A 23,278-nucleotide genomic window follows, 5' to 3' on the forward strand; every position below is an offset into this window, starting at 1 on the left:
CGTTGGCCGTGAGCGATAAATCACGGCAGGCGCTTCATAAATAAAAAGCAACTTCCAAGATGGGCTGGGTGGGAATCGAACCAGGGTCTCCGGAGTGTGAGACGGAGACGTTACCACTGAGCCACGAGTTTTTTTTTTTCTTTATTGACTGAGCCACGAGTTCGATGCTTCAAAGCGGTACAAAAGCGCCTCTAGTGAACGCGGTGTTGCCTTAGAAACGAGCTGTTTCTAAGGCTCAGGCGTGCGTCGCTTGCTCAGGCGCACATTTCGTTGTCGCGCCGAACGCTTCGTTGCTCGACGCTCACCGCGTCCGATGCGGGGCGCGTAGTCGCTGCGCCGTAGCCCATTGTCTTACACCCCTTGGCGGGTCGACGGGAACGCTGTCGTGTTCCACTCTTGAAGGCGAAGCTTAAGCGTCCTCCAATTTTTTTTAATTTGGCTGCATACTACTTTGTGGTGCTTCAGCTTATAAATTGCGCCCCCTTGTTCTGCTTCAACGGGAAGCCCTGCAATTGTGCTGCGGATTACAGAAATTTGTTGCTAATAGCGTAATGCGTCAAGAAGTCAGGTTTCCCTAATACTTATCATTTGCTGACGGTGCAAACATTCTTCAATATGTACGAATCCAGTAGAAGATTGGAACACGTATACATTTTCCACCCGGCTTTATTCTTTGGTGTGCAGTGACCTCGGTTTCGTATACACCACAGCTGTCCTTTGTGCGAACACTGAAAAATCCCTTAAATGTACGTCTTTGGGAGGTGCCACCTGTTTGTGACGTGCGAGAGAGTCTACAAATCATGTATGATGACATCTACCGAAACAACGCAAGACTTGCCAATCATTACATAACAAATGGACTGTTACACGAACATTTATTGAGTTTAGCTACAAATACGTTCGTTGCGACAGACGGCTTACGGTGTGGAGAGAAATCTGGAATTGGCATTTTCACTCCTGCTATAGTCTAGTCATCCTAAATGAGGATTCCGGACTACTTATCCGTTTGCGTAGCCTTACAAAAAGTAAGTTCATCAATAGCGACGGTAGTCATAATAACGGATCCTTTGACTGCTTTTTTATCGCTCAGAACAAATAGTGGAACTAAGCTTTTACGAACATTTCATTTTCTATATGCCTGCACATATAAATTTATTTATTTCACTTTAAGTGTCTGGACATAAGGGACTATTCATGAACGAAATGGCTGACAGTCTCCAAAGAGCTATCCTCAGTGCCCTTGCACTATCATTACTCCCTACATAAAATTACCTAACTACGGCTAGATTCGGGAGACATGCAGTTGCTGAAGACTTTTGGAACCCAGATATAGTTAATTTTTCAGAATATTGACACTTCCTATTTCTTTGGCACAAAAGTTTCTTTCACACCAGAAACACTGTAGTGATTTTTACCCAGTTACGTTGTCACAAACCAATATAAAACTTTTACCGACACAGATCCTGTCTGGCGCCTAATCTGTGAACAAAATGAGACCATAGATCATTTATTTATTCTGCCGCCGTCCTTCTTTAAGAAAAGATGTTTTAAAATCAGCGCCCACACAACTTGATACAAACTTCTTCCATTCTGAAAATTCTTACTCTAGCAGCCTCCTACCAGAAAATACCAGGGGGATGTTTGCTGAGTCATGGAGGAATTCATAAGTGCTTTAATGGCATTCTCTTAAATTCTTCGATGGTTATTTTCATTCATTTTCTTGTGAAAATATTACCGAATCGAGTAGTACCAGCCTGTTCCTATTACCATCCAAAATCTTGGCCAATGCCCCTCGGTGGGTATGTGCAAACATAAGAGGAAATCCAATCCAATCCGAATCTCGGGGGCAGCACCCATTTCGCTGACTGCATTCGAGATGGCACCACAATACTGCATAGGCCAAGGTTCCTCGTCGATGTCCTCCTCGCCCGCCGCTCCGTTCAGCGTGGCGACAACTTCGTTCTCCGCTACCCTCTCAGATATGTTTACACCCTTTGGAGTGCCCCTTCTGCCACACAACGATAATCGTCATCTGCCTTGATGCGTTTCCTTTCTTGAAAACGCCGTGCCCACTACTTTCCTGTCGGTAATGCTATCATGCTGATAACGCGCATGCCGTTCGTTACTGGAAAGTACCGGGCGCGCAGCGTTAAAGAAACGAAACGCATCAAGGGAGATGACGATTATTGTTGTGTGGCAGAAGGGGCACTCCAAAGGGTGTAAACATTTCTTAGAGTGTACGGCGTCCGCCATTTCCACGCCCGCTGTGAGGAATGCGTTCCCGGCTGCGTTTTTACCTTCGCTAGTAGTTACAGCGCGGCGTGGCGTTCCTCACGGCGCTCGATGTTTCTGCGCAGGCGCGAGTTAGAGCGGGTGTGAGAGAGAAAATCTGGGGGTCTTTGCTCCTTGAATATGTGAGTCTGCGTAGGCACTACGGAGGAGGTTTCTTAGCGCGTGTTGTATGCGCTTGTCCCCTAGGCATGCCGGCATTGCGGAGTGCGGTCCCTTTTGTTTAGGCTGCGCCGCTGGCGATAACCGATTTGGTGATCGCTGTGTCTGGAGGGACAAGGTTCTGCAGATGTTCTATACGTCGCGGGTCGCTTTTTGAGTCGCGACGATAGATTGCATTTCTCACAAGCACTGCTCCAGGAGGGCACATGTAACCGGCAAACAGAGGCTTCAGGAGAGCACCTGAGGTTATATTAAAGCAGGCGGCCAGTGGGTTGGGGCCGCGGAGGCCGAAGCGTGCTAGTGGGTGTTCCCATAAAAAATTGGCTTTGCGCGATAGCGTACAGCCAATTTAATTACGTCCAGCCGCCAACTTGCGACGCTAAACCACGCCCCGCGACTTCTGCCGGCATGCCTAGGGACAAACGCATACAACACTAGCTAAGAAACTCCTCCATATTGCCTAGGCAGAGTCGTTTATTCAAGGAGCAAAAGTACCCACATTTCCTCTCTCGCACCCGCTCTTACTTACGTTTGCGCAACCGCACGGAAACATTCATCGTCTCTGAAAGTGCCACGCCCCGCTGTACCTACTAGCAATTGTAAATACGCTTCCCGGCTCGCGGGTTTCTGAGCAATTTGTAGGTATCGCTGGGGCTTTATGTAGAGAAACCGTTGTGTAAAAGCATTAATGCGTGTTGATGTTTAAGCAGGTAATCTTTCTGGTGGTTTAAAATGAAACAGCACTATTAAATAAGCTGTCGCACGCCATTACGTAATGCTGTAGTCTCAAATCCTGTTGAAACGCGTTACGACCGCTTGTTGGCGTCATAATTTGTTTACTTTTAAGTGGGAACTAGCTTGCATGACGTCATCGATGGATGAGGGTTTCCTGGCAGGCCTCTCCGCAACCGAAGCGGAATCGGAAACCAACGTCAAGCCTATGGGGGCGCTCTTGCCAATGTTCGGGGTTTTCCCATAGTCACGCCACCGAGGTAGTGGAGAGGATTACGCATGAATATAGGAGTAGGGAAGTCATCCTTTGTGGCCCGAACATGAATGGCAGGAGCGCTGATTTGCGCTCGTCTTGCTCAGCAGGTGTGTGCAGAAAGCAAACTGCAGCGAGGGCACGCTGAAGAAAACACGATCACTGCACTTACCTCCTTGTTCAACAGAGCGATCACCCGCAGTTTAGAGCAGAAAGGTGCTTTTAGCGGAAACCGCAGGTGCCGCATTTTTTTCAGAGAGCCAAGTTTTGTACTCGATTTCCTTATAATGGTAGCAGGGCAACGTCCACAGAATTAGAGATCAGGAAAAAAAAAAGCATTGCGCCCTTACAAAGGGTCAGCACGCGCGTCAGAAGGCCGCTATCTAATTGGCCTAATCTTTAGTGTAGTCCTATCTCCTCTTTCCACCCCCCACCCCCCCCCTCCCATAAAGTGTGAGTTTCATTCCCAATGTCCGTTCCTTTTAGTTTCTTAATCCTATGGTATAGGAAACGTCATAAAAGAGCCATTTCACGAAATTTTGATGTGACCTGCAGCTCTAGCCTAGCAGTGCTTGGCAGCGCTTTTTGTTACTACTGATGGCTAGAACAAAAATATGGCGAGTGTAATTACCGTAAAGAAACAATCGTGAACGTTCGTTTTAAGTTCTTAATGATATCAGGCTATAATCAGACCGAAATAATACGGCAAACAGCAGCTTCATAGTTTGTTACAATTCATATACGATCGCAGGAACGCGGCAAACTTCCGGCGGGGCCCGCCTCTTTTTCACTTTATCTAGCGCATAACAAAGAACATTTCTCATCATGTTGCTGCGTCTCCCTGCACCGCACGAAAAATATTAGTGGTGAAAGTTCATTCCTTGTTGCCCAGACTCATAGAGAGAAACTGCGCAGGACAGAAGCGCGGAAAGAATGAGCCTCCTTGATTTTCCACTTGTGGTTATCCGCGGCTGCCAGAACCAGACAGGACAATTTTCTGGCTAACGTACGATCGAAATAGGAAATGAGCGCTCGCCTCCATTTTTGTGGGGACTTGACGGAATGCAACGCGGGTGCTGGAGGACTTTTACCTCGCTCAGCCGACTAACTACGGTAACCTTCGGATTGCATTACTTCTAGCGTCATCTTCTATGGTTCTAACGCAGGGTTCTGCCTTGCGAGGCGGTGCGATACGAGTGACGGCGACCCATATGAAGATTTCTTTTGTGTGTGCGTGTGTCCCGTGAAGGTTTGATCTCGGACCTGAACAGCGCGCCATGCACTCATGCATGCATGCTATCTGGATCATGTACCGCGCAAGTTGCAATCCGATTAGTTTTATTAGACGCTCTGCCCTTTGGTTCTGCACCACACATCGCGCTGCCTTTTCGCTTCACCTTCCTCTGGCGGTGTTGCTTTTCACATCTCTCGCGTATATGGCTGGTATATATCTCATTTTTCTGCAGCTAGCCGAGGCGTCGCGGCTAATACGTGTTCGATCCGTCTCTACGTCGCATGCTTGGGTGGAAGCTCGAAACTGATGTGTTCTAACGATAGGCCGTTGGGGTTAAAGGAATGCACTGCTAGAGTAATGGCCACAAGCGCATTAGCTTATTCCTTTCGTGGTAGACCAGTACTATTTTTCGTGTGAAACCTTTCGCTGGTCACAAACGGCGATAATTTCCATGCACCAACCGTATGCTGCCATGAAGCTCCTTCAGCACAAGGGCAAAAGATAAGCACCCTCAACCGAAACAAACTTTCTGAATCTTGAAACTATAAAAGCACACAAAGACGAGAACCAAGAGAGGGGACAGGACGAGGTGCTTCGATCCTTCGTGCCACTGTCATCGTTCTGGTCTTTGTGCGTTTTTATAGTTTCAAGAGGCGAGTAAACCAGCTAGCCCAGTTATCCATTCTGTTACAAACTTTCTGAAATCGAAGCTCATGCAAGTATCTCAGCAAAAAAATTTTATGCCTACAAGATGTACCCGAACTTCTACTTTTTCGTGTCTCCTCGAATGATGACAAAACGCGAACTCACCTATGTCGTGATTCGCCGACGTGATCGCTACGAGCAGTCATCCTCGAGCGATCGCTGCCGGGAACACGATCACTTACTCGCAATTTAGCGTCTTGGCGCCGGACGCGCTGGAGGCAGTTTGTCGCACTGTGCAAAGGGAGGTACCCAGGGCGGGTCCTGTGCCAAGTCACGCGAAGTCTTGCAAAAGCTATCGTATTCCTGAATTCAGCTACACATTTTCAAGCCGGCAACGCACAAATCGACCTTCCACGCCGAACGCGCACCGACCTCGTCGGCTGCTGTCATGCTGGTAGCATGTTTACGTTTATCCCGCGGCCAGCTGTCCAGGCGTTCAATCCTGCATATATAGTTAAGATTTTCAATAAAATCTGTCAGCAGCGAGAAAGCGTTTGGCCTTTGCTTCCAACGCCTGTCGTTCTTTTCACTTTGCCAACAAGTGAAACTGTGAGTAATTCAAAAAACGTCACCGTATGGTAATGCGTCTTTAGCTCTCGGTTCTCATGCGGGAAATGTTGTCGACACCCGAAAGATCAATGTACCAAGCACAGTTGTGTCCTCGAGATTCTATCTGGAGCCAGAAGCTGGCCTGTGACACGTAATCAAGGGCATATTTTCTGGACTTCCTTAAAACTGTTTGTTTGTGCGCTTGTGTGTGTATGTGTCATCCTTTTCACATATTTATGACGCCAGCTGTGCATATCAGCAGCTTGTTTTCTACGCATGTTCGATGCCAGTGCTGGTGCGTCGACGACCTCGTCATTGTTTTGAATGTACCGAGGCCACAATTCATGATAACTAAAAGCAGCGATGGTCGCCGTAGATAAGCTCCAGCTTTAAGAGCACCCTGGTTTCTTCGAATGACCATCATTTCCAACGCAGTGATTAAAGCACGGTTTCAAACACCTATTCAGGGATGGAGATTGACATTTTCCCCTGCATACAACAGACTCGTATTAAAAATTCCTGGATCAAACAGGTCTCACATGCTTTAGAATCACGTTATCGGAGTAGAACGCGCAAAATGGCGCATGATAAGGAAAAGTCGGGCAGACCATATTTACAGACGCTCCTGCTCGTCATCAAGTGCACACAGAATTGCTTATCGCGGTGGGTAAACAGGTGAACTGCAGTTTTGGCACTTTTGTGCGTCCGCATGCGGAAGCTGCACAGAAGCACTCGCGGAAGTACTTCGGAAAGGAGCTTGAAACAATAGGCGCTGTGCAAGATTAGGAACTTCAACGCGTCTTCTCCTTCTCCTCTCGTAAAAGACATCCCGACGTGCTACGCCCCCACGGAAGTCAGGTAAGACATTCGTGGCAGGAGCTGGCCGCCTTTAAAAGAGGGAACACTTGCTCCAAGCTGCACTTCAGGACGTCGTCGAACCACTCATTGACAGGTGCGTATACGGTTTCACAGCACTCTCATCACGCGCATAGATACCCCTTTAAGGGAGCATTGTAGAGACAGCATCATATTTAATGGTAAAATATTTCGCGTACTGCTCAGCCTGGAACAATCATCCACGTAGATATCTCATTGTGAATAATTTTTGGCTCATTCCAGGCCCACTGCATTAGGAAAATTTTTGTCTCGCATAATTTTGCGATTTTTCCAAAAATAAAATAAAATAAAGTTGCTGATGTGTCCGGTAGTGGGGCTGAATTAAGTGCGATTTCTCAGCACAGCAGCCCGACGCATTAACCAATTGGTCAATATCGCACTTCCTTTTTCTTAGTACTTATTAGAGTGAGAAAGCACCGTGACTAAGGAACATCCCTTGAAGAACGTAGTAAATCATGAACAGAGGCAATGAAGCAATAATTCAATCACTACATCTACGTGCTAAAGTAACATTGACAGTGTCGGGCACTATGACACGCCCTCAAGAACCAGCATAGAACAAGCTGTTTATATTTTGAAGTATTTCTTTGAAAGTATGTCATTCCCACTAGAAAGTTCCGCAAAGATAGCCCATCTACGATGGGCCTCAATCGTACGTGCACTACTCTCTTGCCAACACCAACTAGCTCTGGCGTATCCATCACGTCGCATCACGTGCTGCCGCTCGTGCTGGCCTTCCTGTGCGTCCACACATTAACAAGTTGATTTTAAAAGCGAGAGTGCGCCGGACTCTTCACATTATTCCCCAGTGACAGCCAGCGCTACAAGACGCCATATTGTACTGAACCACGTCCCCACCCCCCTCTTTCGGAATCGGTTCACGTGCCCGAGTACTTTTCTCTTAGCAGACACTTAAGCTACGTAGATGATGTGCGACGTTGCACTGCCATAGGTATCTGCCCAGGTCATAGGCAATCAAGTTGACACGCTTGTTTTTCGTAGTACAGCAAATCGGTCACCGTACCGTCGCCGTCATACTACTATCACCGTCCGCGTCGGTGTCATCTTGCTACTGCTGTCACACACAATTGTTCACCATACAAATCCACGTTTGTCCGTCTGGTAAAACGCAATTCCAAACCAGCTTGGATAGCTAGCTATGGGCAAAATGCATTTATAAAACATCGATTCCCATTGCGGACGGGATTTCCATGATACGTACTCTTGCCGTTAAACTGTCGTAAAATCGGCATTGTGAGACTTTTTCCATTTGCCGTTCCTCGCCGCTCCCCCCCCCCCCCCCCCATTTTATTTGTAGCCTGTTTAGCTTTTGTAAACACGAAGAGAACGCTCATGAATATCACGAGATACAATATGAATCATTTATACATATAATAAGCAACTAAAGAGAGGTAGGTCGTGCTACCAAACCACCACAACAGCCGGTTTATTTATGATGATCTCAAGAACAATAACAACGAACATTAATCACGTGCGGTCACTTAATAACGCACTCACTTATGAATTGTTGAATTTTCATTATATGTCTACAAAATTTACCTCTGAGTAACTTTACTTTGGTATCCAGTACAGTTATCGCACCACACGTTTCATATAAAGTTTGTCAGGACAAGTCCCGGCAACATACCTAATTTCATTGTGTTTCCTCCTTGAAGCAGACATTACTTAAAGTTTAACGCTTGAGTTCTCCCTGCAGCCTCTACAGTCGATGCATGAATGATAAAAATGAGATGAATCCGAGAGATCGAATTCATTGTTATTTACAGAATTTATTTGGTGGGTGTAAAGCTTGGTTTATTAACAGAATAAATAGAATTGTTTATATTGACCAGTTTTCAGCAGCATCTTTTTTTACCCGATCACATAGCTCTTCATTTGAAGGCGTACGATAGGAGCATGCTTAATATACGAGCACGCAAGAATACGAATTTTATATCGTGCCAGAGTAGATCCATTTGCAAAGTATCGTTGCATCGCAAAACGCGAATAATAGTATTGCTTTCCTTTACATTACGAGCCACAAATACCCGAATGATGGCAACCTCATCTCCTGCAGGCTATTTTTCCATCAGCCATGATTCTACACATGCTTCTGCTGTCCGCCGCACTTGCTGTGGCATTCGCTGTGACAGCGGAACAAGTCATCCGATCAGAATGGCAAGCGTTCAAGACAAAGCACGGTGAGTGTCTTGTAGTTTGCTTCTCTTTTTCTTAGGATATCTGTCGATATTATTATGAAGCAAAAATTGTGGAACAAGTGAGCTTGGAATAAGTATTATAACCTTCGTCTGAGAACTGCATCAGGCAGTGTGTTTAGCGAACGATTGTAAAGGTAGTTTTAGGCCTGACCAGTACAATGAAAAGGCTTCGATGTAACATTCTTTTTTCCCCGTCTAATGACACTCATTGCATGGCATGACGTTAAAATTCGTAGATAAGCGAAAAGGTATTACTTTTCCCACTAGGTAGAAACTACACATCTGCCCATGAAGAAATTCTGAGATTCAAGATATTCACAGAAAACAGCCTGTTCATCGCACGACACAATGAAAAATACGTGAAAGGCCTCGTGTCATACAGCCTTGGCATGAACCAGTTCGGCGACATGGTAAGTACGATGAAAGTGCGCAGATTCCTTTTGCAATGTTGTGTCCATGTAGCATGGGGACTTTAATGTGTCGCTTCCTCATGTTGACATACGGCAAACGGTCTGGTAAATATTGTTGGGTTACAGAAATAGCAAAGCCCTATACTTAGCTCTTATATGAAATATTTTATATTTTACGTGGAGTTCTGAATGGCCCTTAGCCCTTTGGAGCGCTATTTACTTTCTACCACTTCTACATTCACTTGGAGCGGGGCTGCGTAAATATGTATTCATGTCAGTATATTTTACCGTGCGCATTGTTACAATTTATGTGAGATTGAAAACAGTCTCAAATTGCGTTCACCAAACTAATACGCGAACTTTTTCTGCTTATTATGGCTTCCCGTTAGGTAAGTCTAAAACACTGGAGAAAAAAAAAGGATCATACGGCACTCACTAACAACCAACGAATACTTTCATCGCGTTATGTTGACATCCACACTTCTATATCCTGTACCAAAGAAAACGAAGGCTGCCACATATCCATTAAAAAACTATAACGATGCACCTGTAGTATAGCTGGAAGGCCTTCTCTCAGAATATAACCAATAAATGCATCCAATGTTTTCAAAAGATGGGATGCGAAATACAGCGCTATACCGTTTCAACGAAGAGATATGCGTTGTTCAGTGCAGGAAAAATCAGTCTAATACCTGCGCTCTAGGAATCACTGCAAAGCTTGCGCGAACCTATAAACATGGAAAATTACCGAAGCACAAGCGTTGATCACCTTTTCCTGGCTTTTGTTTTCATGTGATGAATCTAAGGCAAGAATAACTATGTCAATTTGCACAAAAACAGTTCTAGAGACGCCGCTCCCCTAGAATGCCAAGTTTTCTGCCATTTGAGGTTTGGTGCAACGAGCACTTACTTGCGTGGAAGTAGCGTATCAATATCATATCACGTGTTTCACAAACGCCGAATGGAAAGTGGTTATTCGAAAAATGCTGAATGGGTGAGGGAGAAACCCTGTCTTTAGGATACATGTAGCGCTCATCGCTCCCTTAGACGAAACGTAGCAAATCCAGGATATTGTTGCAGCAATATGATTTTGAACCTCGCCGCCAGCGAAGGCTGCATGCCATGAGTGCAATGTACTAGTTATGCCACACCGCAATAAGGAATACAGTGGCCTTTAGACATTTATGAAACACTAAGCCAGCAACAAGCATGCTATACGCCTTAGTGCAAACAATCGCAGTCTATTTAAAATGAAACAGAGGCTGGTCATTCGCTGCGTAGCAGTGTCGCTATTAAGACCGCATAGTGATGTCCCAAATTCAGTCAGGCTGATGATAACACTCATCACTGCTAGTAAAGTAGCACGGGGAAATTATTCTTATTGTATTATTTCGAATATTACAATATTTCATTTGCTTTTTCGCCCTTTTCTGTGCAGCTTCACCACGAGTTCGTGCAGCTTACTAACTGCTACAAGCCTGGCGATACCAGTTCAGGCCGGTCAACCTACTTGCCGCCGGATAATGTCGATGACAGCGTCCTACCTGAATCAGTAGATTGGCGCAAGAAAGGTTACGTGACTCCTGTCAAGAATCAAGGACAATGTGGCTCTTGCTGGGCATTCAGTACGGTGAGAGAAATATCGACTTCTCGTGTACGCGTTAGCCCTGTTCACCTGGTTATGTGACGCATAGAGAGAGAGAGAGAGAGTGAAGAGAGGAAAAGCAGCGAGGTCAACGAGACGAGCGTCCGGTTTGCTACCCTACGCGGGGGGTAAGGAAACAAGGAGAATAGGAAGAGAAAAAGCGGACTGAAGTGATCACCTTGGGTCATCCCAGATGTCTTCAATGCACATCCCCATATTTGGGACTTGACTTTGGTGCGACGACAATGTGACGCACAGGTATTTAGAGTACTAGCGAAACCAAAGAGACAGTATGTGCCTTCGTAAAACTATCTCCAACTTTTGCTGTTCACGCATATCTTACGCTCTTGGACTCAGCGAACGAAATGCGACGCTCATTATCCGAGACGCCGGTGATTCCGTGCGCCATACCACGAAATACTTTTACAGCGGTAAGTGCCACAGGGCTCACTCTCCTAGTCCTTTTGACATCCGGAAAGGTTGTCAGTGCCGGTCCCTAACATTCCAATGCGCTTCTAAAAGTTTACAGAGAAATGAATATCTGCCGTTGCCCCGCGAAAATTCAAATTCAGGGCTCGCGGTGAGCCGGTGCAAGATCTTACCTGTCAACCACTCCGCCGATGATAGCAAGAGAACATAATGCGACAGTAGAACGCGTTCCCTACGCCTGCTGCTTTGACTGGCAGATGCCACGTGTACCTTATCTATAAGCCAACACTGAGGTGAAATGTCTTAGACAGGGTCACCGATAAGAAGCGAAAGGCAGGACAGCAAATAGAAGGGGGAAGAAAGAAAGAAGCCATGTTTCAACAAAGGCTACATCCGCAAACGAAGACGGCTTGGACTAGCTTCCTTTTTCCTTCTTAAAAGTAGATTGCTAGAGTCCTTTTGCGGATGTTTGCTTCGATTGAACTCGCATGAAGCTGTGCGAGGCTTACTGTGCGTAATATTGAGCCAGCTATAGCGGCGCTGCTTGGCACGATGGCCAAAACTACAACTTACTTACTGGAGGCCGCCTCCGTCCACGAGACCGAGGTCACCTCTAGTGCATGAGCGAACGGGTGCAGCCAAGCCCCGCTAATCTTTCCAAATTTTGTAAATAAATTTTGTGCTCGCTCTCTACTAACACGTGGCTGCAAATGCATGCCTCCTCTCATTTCGATGAGCGATGCAAAAAAAAGTAAGAGTAAGAAGAATGTTTACCCATTTGCGGGCGTTCGACCTATTTGGTTCCGAACACATTTTTTTTTTCTTGCATGCTGTATCTTATTGTTAGCTGTGAAAATGAGATCGTTTTGAGCTTAGGGATTGTTTATCAGCTTCATTAGCTTACATTTTTTTTACCGTTATCCAGACGGGATCACTAGAAGGTCAGCACTTCAAGAAGACGGGTAAGTTGGTCTCCCTAAGCGAGCAAAATCTCGTCGATTGTTCGAGAGACTACGGCAACAATGGCTGCAACGGTGGAAGCATGGAGAATGCCTTCGACTACATAAAAGCCAACGGCGGGATCGACACCGAGAAGAGCTACCCCTACCATGGTCGCGTGAGTACAAATTGCATTGAATTAAACTAAAGGAAAAGGTGCGGAAACCCTCCTTTGTAAATATATGTCGCGCTATGGGGTCAAGGGCGCGCGTCCTGTTCCACTCGTACTGTGTGACCGGTGCCCAGAAATGCTTTGTCGCGTCACCCTCGTGACTTGCCGCGTTGAATACATGGGCCGCTTTATCAGTTCTTGCTAGGCTTCGTGCTCGAAATTAGACTATAGTGGTGCTCTGAAAACATTGCGCTAAAGTGGTCAGCTGCAAACAGGCGTCAGTTGCTGAACTGCTATTTATGTGTCCAATGAAAGACATAACCATACAAAAAACGTGAAAGTAATTCGCAAACTTATTGTTTGAGTATCTTCAAGTCTACAAAGAAGAGTTCTTGCAAGAAATTTGAGAACCGGAGTGCTAGAAGTCCAAGGTGCACTTTTCGGGGTCCCTCACCGTCTTTAAGAAGCGTGGCCGGCATGGAATTGCAAACTGATTTACGCGCTGTTGTTTTAATCTGTTTGTCGAACGGAGTACTCCGCCCGCAACCAAGCATGCCATAAATATGCGTTTTAAATACATAATGCAGCAAATGCTGTGGTCTTGTAGAGTGCGGACCGTCACCCTCGTAATGTAGCTTCGAATGTTTTCGCCAAATTTCTCAACGTAGACGGCGTTAGATAAGATGTCGTTCCATCGAAGCAAAAACATAACCTCTATGGACATAAATAAATGAGCCAGGAAACCTGGAGACACAGGGATGCTGCCTAATTAAAGTGAACTGCTACCTCATAACTTGTCAACTTTTAAACAGCGTATTGCATTCGACTACGGCAAATTGCTGCGCCAAGGCACATTAAACACTCGATACCGTTATCTTGTTGTAGTAGCAAAAAGCAGAAAGGGCTTACCTTAAGAGCACTTGCAAAGAAACGAACTAAATGCAGTTAATAAATACATTTTTGTCTGAAATTCATGATTGTGCTTAAAGTGGTTTAATAACATGAACTTCGATGGGGGCGAAATGGGAAAACACCCGTGTACTTAGATTTAGGTGCACGTTAAAGATCCCCAGGTGGTCGAAATTTCCGGAGTCCTCCACTACGGCGTGCCTCATAATCAGAAAGTGGTTTTGGCACGTTAAACCCCATAATTTTTAATAACATGAACTTACCTTGAATCATGTCACAGTCATAATATTGCATTTTATGTTGTGTATCTGATCAAGGTAGATTTCTTATATATTTTAAAGAAGGGCCATCGAGAAATAAGACTATCGGTTAGGCTACATTTCGTTCATTTCGAAACTACCGACAAGGATACACGCAACTACGCTGAGGAATACGGGACAGGTAAAAGAAGGACGGGCAAACGTCCCAAAAACTGCGCCTTTCATTGGTATACGTTGGTACACGTTGTTACGTGCAGCTCCAAGCGCAGCTAAATTGAAACGAGGAGAGGTAGCAAATAATGAGAATGCCTGCTACGCGTAACTACATAGAAGGGCGCTGAGTAATAGCGCTGTAGCCGGTTTCGAAGCATGGAGTAGGTACAAGTGTATGTTCTGGAGTCTGAATTTAACCACTGTTACAAATGGAAGTATGCCTGGAAACGTAACAGCGCATTGGAGAAGTTCCATAGTTGTCCGTTTAGAATTTATGCTGATAGTACTGCCATATTTTTGCTCAGTGTGGGACGCTATATGACAGTTGTCCTGTGTAATCATTTGGTTACACCCCCGCCCCCCCCCATTGCATTCTTAAGTCGTATAATAAAAAACACAACCCTGACTTCTTTTACCACACAATGCTATGACAGTCCCCATGTGATAGATTTATTAAGGCGAAAGCCGTAAGTGGCTCGTTGCAATGGCTCATACCCGAAAAAAGCCGCGTCTCATCCATTGATACAAGAAAAGTAGACGAGTAAAACAAAAAATATCATCAGCAACAGGGGCTCATACCACCGTAAGCAAGCAAGCAATGATGGATGGATGGATGGATGGATGGATGGATCGATGGCAAAACATTATTGTGGTCAATTAGTTCGCGCTAGTTTCTTAGCAAAGGTGCAACGGGTGAATATGAATGAAGAAACGAAAGAAAGAACGAAATAACGAACGAAGTAATGAACGAAAGAAAGAACGAATGAAAGAACAAACGAAAGAGCAATGACAGAAAAAAACGAAAGAAAGGCGGAAGCAAAGAGAAAAGGAAAGAAAGTACGAAATAATCTTTAGGTAGTGCAAATAATATTTAGGTATAATCATGATCATTATTACCATCATCATCAGCCTATTTTATGTCCACTGCAGGACGAAGGCCTCTTCCTGCGATCTTCAATTACCCCTGTCCTGCGCCAACCGATTCCAACTAGCGCTCGCGAATTTCCTAATTTCATCACCCCACCTAGTCTTCTGCCCTCCTGGACTGCGCTTCCCTTCTCTTGGTATCTTTAGGTATCTTCATGCATTACCACGTGTGCAGCAGGCTTTCGTCTTCACGTCTTACGAGAGTGTAGCATGACGCAGATTTTTTTCTAATAATAATAATAATAATATTTGGGGTTTTACGTGCCAAAACCACTCTCTGATTATGAGGCACGCCGTAGTGGAGGACTCCGGAAATTTTCACCACCTGGGGTTCTTTAACGTGCGCCTAAATCTAAGCACACGGGTGTTTTCGCATTTCGCCCCCATCGAAATGCGGCCGCCATGGCCGGGATTCGATCCCGCGACCTCGTGCTCAGCAGCCCAACACCATAGCCACTGAGCAACCACGGCGGGTCAGATTTCTTTTTCTAGATTTAACTACGGAAAATGACCATCAACTCGGCATTAGCAGTGCCTAAAAATGTTTGTTTGGTAAATCTTTCGTGGCGCGTAAATTCTTTGTGACTTTAGTTGCTCTCTCCCCTAAGCACAAGCGGTACCTGCGAAGTTTCAGAGTTGGCAAAGGGTGTTTTTCCGCGTTCTCGAATGCATCGTTGCATTTCGGCGTAATTTCTAGACTAGCACCGTATTTCCAGCAGGGCCACCGCACTTTGGATCGTTGACTCGCGCAGGACGTTTCCAGCTGTCCCAGACAGCAACACAGTTGAAGCCTAACACCAGCGATAAAAGCTCTGCGATAGGGGCTATCGGGGCAAAATACCGCTGAAGAAGGCAAGAAGACTTCCCCGCCTTTCCCGCTCCCCGTCTGGGCTCTTGTTGCATCTACTTCCACATCCAAAATATAAGATTAGCCTAAGTTCAAAAGTGAACAAAACGAAAACGACATGAGCTTTTGTTGCGTATCCAGATTCACTTGCATTTAGAAGCATGGCCTAATTTTGGTTCTGAAACTTACGTCTACGACTACATCGCGCTTAGAAAGCGCCTAAGGAGTGATTGCACGTCACATTCTCATATAATTACGCGAAACTGGTGTTGCCATCTTTTTTTTTCTGTTTTGCTCACGTCTGCATATACGCTGATAATATACTTACAAAACAAAACGGGACGTCGACTTGCAAGGGAGAAACAACACGAGCCGCGCTTCCGCCCACGCTTTGTTTTGCGCTGTAAGTTCATAGTGGATGACTCAGCAGCTAGCCCATATGTTTACCTAACAAATATTCTTGCACTGTTTGAGTTTACAAGCCCGCAAGACTCTGTATTCTACTGTATCCGCCAATAAAACGCACGAGTACCATTTGGCGCCGAGCTAGTGCGAAGGCAGCTGCAAAATAGGGCAGCTGTATGTGGAACATGTGAAATTCCACGTAGGAACTTAAGCCCTACAGATAACAGAAATTCTACGAAAATTTCCGGCCCGGCTAAATTGAGGAGCGCTATTTTCTGTCAACTACTCTCATGCGCCAGCTATGGAAATAGAATTATATAAGGGAATCAAAGTGATCTTTTGGTATCTTACGGAATTTCGTCTATTTCTTCCGAAAGCGGCTTTAAAGAGACATTAGACATTATACGCTATTTATGTCATCATAAAATTGTTCGTGAACATAAGCAAACAACTGTTGGGCCCGTAGCCGAGGCATATGGTATACGTGCGTATGTGCAACAACAATCAAGACAGGGTTGACCAATCGCGTATTGATTGCACATAATTAACTAGGATGAGAAATAAGAGGAAACAACGTACATTAGTGCAGCAATAAGATAGTATGATTACATAAACAATATCACCATAAAGACAGCGCAACATTCCTAACGGGTGTATGATAAATATAATACATTTATGGGTAGCGTGATGCAGCAAATAAGTACGAAGGAATAACCTTAGTTAGGTCTACAAACACGAACACCTACATTTGTTTACACTGCTAATGCACTGAACCTGGCCGTTCTCTAGAAAAAAAAGAAAAATCCGCAGTGTGTTACACTCCTTTGACACGTGAAGGCGAAAGCCTGCTGCACACGTGGTAATGCATGTAATGCAGTAAGTTATACGATCAGAGGCGTCAGGCTTCTTGCAAGGCATCACGAGCTGCAGTGTAAAGTAAACGCATTTTGCTGTAGGTCGATCTCCTCAAGGACACATGCGAGCACCTAATGTACTGCCTAAAGGCTCTTTGTTCTCTCTTTCTTTCCGTCTTTCTTTCGTTATTTCTTACTTTCTTTCCGTCTCTCTTTCGTTATTTCTTACTTTCTTTCATTCGTTCTGTTGTTCTTTCTGTTGTTCATTCTTTGTGCTTTTTTATTTGTTCTTTCTGTCCTGTTTTCGTTGTTTCATTGTTTCGTTCTTTCGTGCTTTCTTCGTTCTTTCTTTCTTTCCTTCTCGTTATTTTTGTCTTTAGTTTCTTCGTGTATATTCAGCCATTGCATAATTGCTTGCTTATGGGGGTATGAGCCATTCCTGATGATGATATTGCTTGCATCGTAACTTCTTTTTTTGCATCATTGCGCTAGACGCCGCCTATTCTCGTATCAGCTATTGTTACTGTTGCTTTTTTGTTTACTCATCTATTTTTTTGTATCACTGGACTAGACGTCGCTTTTTTCGGGTATGAGCAATTGCAACGACCCACTTAAGGCTTTCGCTTTAACATATACTTAGTTTATGATGGGCAGAAGGAACAGCACTTAGCGTGTCAACATAGCATATTTTTGTACTGGTTATGAGGAGAGGCGTACAACACACGGCATTGATTTGCCGCTAAAGGTGTATCGTTCTTCGCCCAGGACGAGCCGTGCAAGTTCAAGAAAGCCGACGTTGGAGCCACGGTGACTGGAAAGGTTGGCGTGAAGGAAGGCTCGGAAGAAGATTTGAAGAATGCCGTGGCAACAGTTGGACCAGTTTCCGTCGCCATTGATGCAAGCCAGCGCTCGTTCCAATTTTACAGGACAGGTGAGTATTCATGAGAGACCATGTTGAGCCATTTGTTGGCCGGAAACTACTCCCCCGCTGTCGCCGAAGTTGGCCACCCAGCGGGATGAATAATAACGAATGAATAGAATTGGACGATAAGAAAGCTTAATTACCACGATCGCAGGCTTCTTACCTTGTAAAAGATAAACGTTATTGCTTTCATATTACACCCGTCTCATCTCTCACGCCGAAAAAGAAAGACACGTTTATATTGCGATGACAGGAAGCGGCATGGCAAATGCTCTATATCTGAACATTGGTCGCTGTGCTGGATATTAGCTTGCATTTCTGATTGAACACATGTATGGGTAGCCGACCACTATCATAAGTGTATTTCGGGCGCCTGACCTGGCAGAAACGGCACATTCGTGATTTAAAAAAAAAAAGCAGCTTCGTTCGTTTGGGAGACACTTCATAAATTCTGCCGTAATATCAATGATGATGATTCTATTGATTACATTGAAGGCAGCCACAATTACGTGCACTGGCATCACTCACTTTTTTTCTGTTCTTCATGATCACTCCTTTCCTGCCCAGCACCACTTTCACCAGAGTAGAATAGCAGGCTCAATAGTGGCCTGTCGGCAGTGAAAGCTCAGGCCAACCACTGTGCGTTCTGCTGCCGAAACAACAGTTGAAAGCCAGAAAATCTGATTTTCGGCGTCCATCGGTACGTCCTCGCCGCCACACTGTCGTCGTGTTGTAGTGACTTAACTGGAATTCCTCATCACCGCTTGCACCTTTCCGAAGTCATTACCAGCGGCAGATCGCTATCCTCTAAATAAAAATGTGCTCAGTCATTGCCTTCTACCGGTGCTAACGCGTGTGGCAGAAGCTTGGAGGCTAACAAAAGGGGCTTGAAAAGAAGTTAAGGACCGTGCAAAGAACGAGCGAACGAAAACTGCTCGGTTTAATCTCACGAGACAGGAAGATAGTGGTGCGGATTAGAGAGCAAACAGGAGTAGCAGACATTCTAGTTGACATTAAAAGGAAAGAATGTAGCTGGCCAGGTCATGTCATGCGTAGGGTGGATAACTGGTGGTCTATTAGAGTCATGCAGTGGCTGCCAAGAGAAGGGAAGCGCAGTCGTCGGTGACAGGCAATTGGTTTGTGTGATAAAATTATGAAATTTGTAGGCATAGCGCGCAGTCAGCTAGCGCTAGAAAGGGTATAATTCGAGACCGCTGAGGTATTCATCGTGCAGTAGACATAAAGATGATGACGATGACGATGATGGTGCTGCTGCTGATGAAGATGTGTAGAAAGATTAAACGTTAGCCCCACAAACACCACAAGCTGTTAATAGAACTCAAGAGAACGGAAAGTTGGGCAAGTTGGCATTGGTTGATCGGTACGGGGAGCCCGAACAACTGGGATAAGGAATTCACGCAGGACGAGCGCTAAACTTCATTTATGAAAAAGAATCGGTTAAGTACTTACAGTAAATATGTCAGCCAAGTTGTCACGCGCCATGAAAAAGACAGCCCAGGTTAAAAAAATTAACACCAAAACAAACAATCAAACGGCGGGAATACCACTGGAGTAAAAAAAAATTATGGAATTCTGACCACGATACCTTAAGTAAAAAGTTCACCATATCAAAAAAATGCCCGCCTGCCTAATCCATTTCAAAATGAGTTATTTTTGTGCTTGAAGCGTGAAGGTGATAATTGGCTGACGCACGTGGACCCTATTCTCTTTATTGGTACTCTGCAACCAACATGTGTACATGTTCGATTTATTCATTGCAGTGTTTTCTATTAGTTGGCCGTCAACGTGCCCTGTTGTTCATGTAAAATACTAGAAATACTAGGCGCTGTAGGGCTTTCTTCACTCTTGATTGCTCTTGTTTTTCCTTTTGTCTTTGTGGTCGCCTACAAATCGTCTATTTGCGAATAAGATTTTGCTGCTTCTATAGCACATACTGTAAGCGATGTGTTTGGGGCGTTGAGCTTTTGTGCCCTTCGCTACGTGAAAACGCGTACGCCATGATTAGCACCGGAAAAAAAACAGTTTTACGGAGGACAGATGCATTGAGTCACAGCCAGATTCACGTGTGTCACTGACAGTTGATGGTAACCTTGCTGATACAGCGGCTATAATATTCATAAGCATTGTTCAGCAACACTATCGGCGTTATTGTTTCGTACCGTCTATGCCTGACCTTATTGTCGTATATAATAAATTACTCAACGGTCCTCAGCTGCGCACTTTCCAAGTACGCATGTTCTGTATGGTTTGACGCTTCTGTCATTATTGCCTGTATATATATATATATATATATATATATATATATATATATATATATATATATATATATATATATATATATATAACGAGAGAAGAAGAAAAGAAAGGGAACCTAGGGGCTCGATTTTCCTAATCATGACCACATACAGCCAACAAACAATGAAGCCAAGCTAAGCATCGGGGAAATTAACCGTGGTGTTTAAATTGGTACATAGTTAATAAGAAAACGGCAAATGAAAGCGGACTAAAAGATGACTTGTCGCCGGTGAAAGCCGAACCCACAACCTCCGCTTTACGCGTTCGTTGCACTGTCAATTGTGCTACGGCCACGGCTATCAATTCGTCCATTAAATTGGGTATTTATATTTACTAGATCAAGCCCTAGGAGTGTTAGCCAGCGCCACTCAGAGTCAAAGTGGGTGGATGTGGAACATCCTTTCTTTGCTCGATGGCGTCACGTAACAGGTGAGCATTTGATAACTGTTGTTCATGTCACGTTGGCTCCGAGTGGCACTGACCACAACTCCTAGGGCTATATCTTGCAAATATAAGTACTAAGTTAGGGGACGAATTGATAGTCATGGCCGTATATAGCAATTTGTAATCTTATTAAATAGTTATTTTCCCCGATGTTCCCCTTGGCTTCATTGTCTGTTGGCTCTATGTGGTCATTATATATATATATATATATATATATATATATATATATATATATATATATATATATATATATATATATATATATATATATATATATATATATATGAAGATGTATGTGTGTAGGTTGTACACATATACATAGGTTGTTGTATTGTACGTTGGTGTGTTTGGCAACACACCAATGTACAATACCGGGTGCAGTCATAGGACAGTTGTGCGCTAACTGTGCTCATTGAGCAATCAGTGGAAAATTTATCGAGCAATGTTATGCCCTAAAAGATCGCGCCTTTCAGATCAAACCAAATCAAGCAATTTCACCATTATCAACCTGGCGGGTATCATCTCATACCTATGTCATCTGCTCTTTGTAAACTTCGTTGTCGTGGTACGCTCTCGTTACTAGGTAGTATACACTATCATGGATAGCACAGCAAAGCAGAGACAATAACATTACAGCACTCATTTATTTATTTGTCACTGAATGCATGACGGCAGTAGCCATTTGGCTTCCAAAAAGGTCCGACGCACTCTCTTATTCGTCCAATGCAGGTGTCTACGATGAGCATGCATGCAGCAGCAAAAAACTAGACCATGGCGTCCTTGCAGTCGGCTACGGTGTTCTCAACGGAACCAAGTACTGGCTTGTCAAAAACAGGTACAATGCTGCTCCCAACTTTTGATATTCTTTTTTATTCTGAACAACAACAAAGTTTTGTTTTATCGCGGCGGCGTTAATGAAGCGAAGATAGAAGCCATAAAGAACCAGGACATTCCCCGACTCTCAAGTGATCTTTTTATTATAAAGTTACGAGAATATATATAGGCGAACTATAAAGCCTGGCCGCAAAACATGAGGGCATCGCTACTATTGCCCTCGCTTTTCGCTTCCTTCCGTCTTCCGCCACAAAATCGGCCAGTTTTCAGTTCGGAATCAACAAAGGTTCCAGTGGTGGTTAGCAAATCTGCTCGGAGACGGCTACATGCAGATATACTTCTGTAAATAACAACTCCAAGTCTTGAGCCAACAGTGATCTGTAGACATCCTGAGTCATTCATTACCGTCCTCGGATCTGCGTTTATAAATATTTTTCTCTCTTGAAGAGGCGAGAAATAAAGTCTAATAATTACCTACTTGAGCAAGCAAAACATCCCTAAAGTGACAATTGGTGCTTGTTGGTGATCTATTATGAACAGTAGACTTAGCATGTTGTGGACTATGGCAGCAGAGGAAGCCACAGGACACACTGGCCATTCACTCACAGCAGCTTAATTTAAAGCTCGGGATCTTTCTTCGTCTCAGGCAAAGGGTTGATTGTGCATGCATAGTAAGAAGAAGCATGCCAAGATTGCTTGAATTAGTTCTGTTTACAGTAAACAAAACTGTTCTTTATGTCAAAGTGGAAAATAAGTTGACCACATTTCCTTGCCAGAACGCACATCAAGAGAAATTAGCTTTCCCCAATGCAGCAGCCACATTCAATCCTAAATCACGAAGAATCTTTTTCTTCTCAAGAACAAAGGACTGTCTCAAAATCCTCTAGTAACATTCGGCGTGATTTCCCAGTACACTAGTATGAAGTCGATTTAACATGGCTGACTCTTTTATTTTCTTGCCTTACAGCTGGGCCGAAGAGTGGGGAGAAAAGGGGTATATCTACATGTCACGTGACAAGAACAACCAGTGCGGCATTGCCACGGACGCTACATACCCTCTTGTTTAGACATATACATTTTTTATAATGTAAGGACAATATACATAAACTGAAAATAAAATATTGTACTCTTCAATTAGTCTTCACACCCTTTCTTATCCACGGAAGTCGTCAGTCTTCCAACTGTGATGCCCACGAAGTTTATTAATCTGAGACATGACAACAAATAGCCCTCGGAGAAACATTAACATAATTTTTGAAGTTTCGTCAGTGACCTAGAACCTTAGCTAATTGTCATAAATTAGATAAGGTGTTCATAAATACTATACCACAACATGCGTGTGGTGCAATACAATTAGCGTTGTGGCCGCAGCATTGAGTATCATTACATCGTATATATCACGGTAGCACACTCGCTTTCAGTGATCATTGAAAGCAAAGGCCCTTGTAGTGTGCGAGCCCAAGTGGCTCCCTTCCATGATCTTGCGCAAAGGAAACACGGGGACTTCTGAATTTCAGTTATCTTTGAGCTCCGTTGTCCTTGAAAGTGTTCGTGTAACTGCGGCACTCTAAACATACAAATAATTCTACTTTGCATTTAATGCAAATGTAGCGGTTTATGAGCAGCTTCCGTGAATGCGAATAAAATATTTTGTGCGGGATGTCTATCGAAGACTTTACTATCATTGCGAAGTTGGATAAGCATTACCCTTT

At 44.4% G+C, this 23,278-nt stretch overlaps 1 protein-coding gene across 1 annotated transcript; it reads left to right on the plus strand.

The window, feature by feature from the left end:
* The first annotated feature begins 6,761 nt into the window (after positions 1-6,761).
* LOC142585055 (procathepsin L-like) lies at positions 6,762-22,680 on the plus strand. Its single transcript, XM_075695512.1, has 8 exons — positions 6,762-6,876; positions 8,899-9,022; positions 9,308-9,450; positions 10,889-11,080; positions 12,450-12,641; positions 17,816-17,981; positions 21,462-21,567; positions 22,534-22,680. Exons 2-8 carry the CDS (start codon positions 8,917-8,919, stop codon positions 22,631-22,633), a joined length of 1,005 nt encoding a protein of 334 aa, XP_075551627.1. The 5' UTR covers positions 6,762-6,876; positions 8,899-8,916; the 3' UTR covers positions 22,634-22,680.
* The last annotated feature ends 598 nt before the right edge of the window (positions 22,681-23,278 follow it).

The sequence above is a fragment of the Dermacentor variabilis genome, chromosome 6, assembly GCF_050947875.1.
Source record: "Dermacentor variabilis isolate Ectoservices chromosome 6, ASM5094787v1, whole genome shotgun sequence".
In the NCBI taxonomy this organism is placed as follows: domain Eukaryota; kingdom Metazoa; phylum Arthropoda; class Arachnida; order Ixodida; family Ixodidae; genus Dermacentor; species Dermacentor variabilis.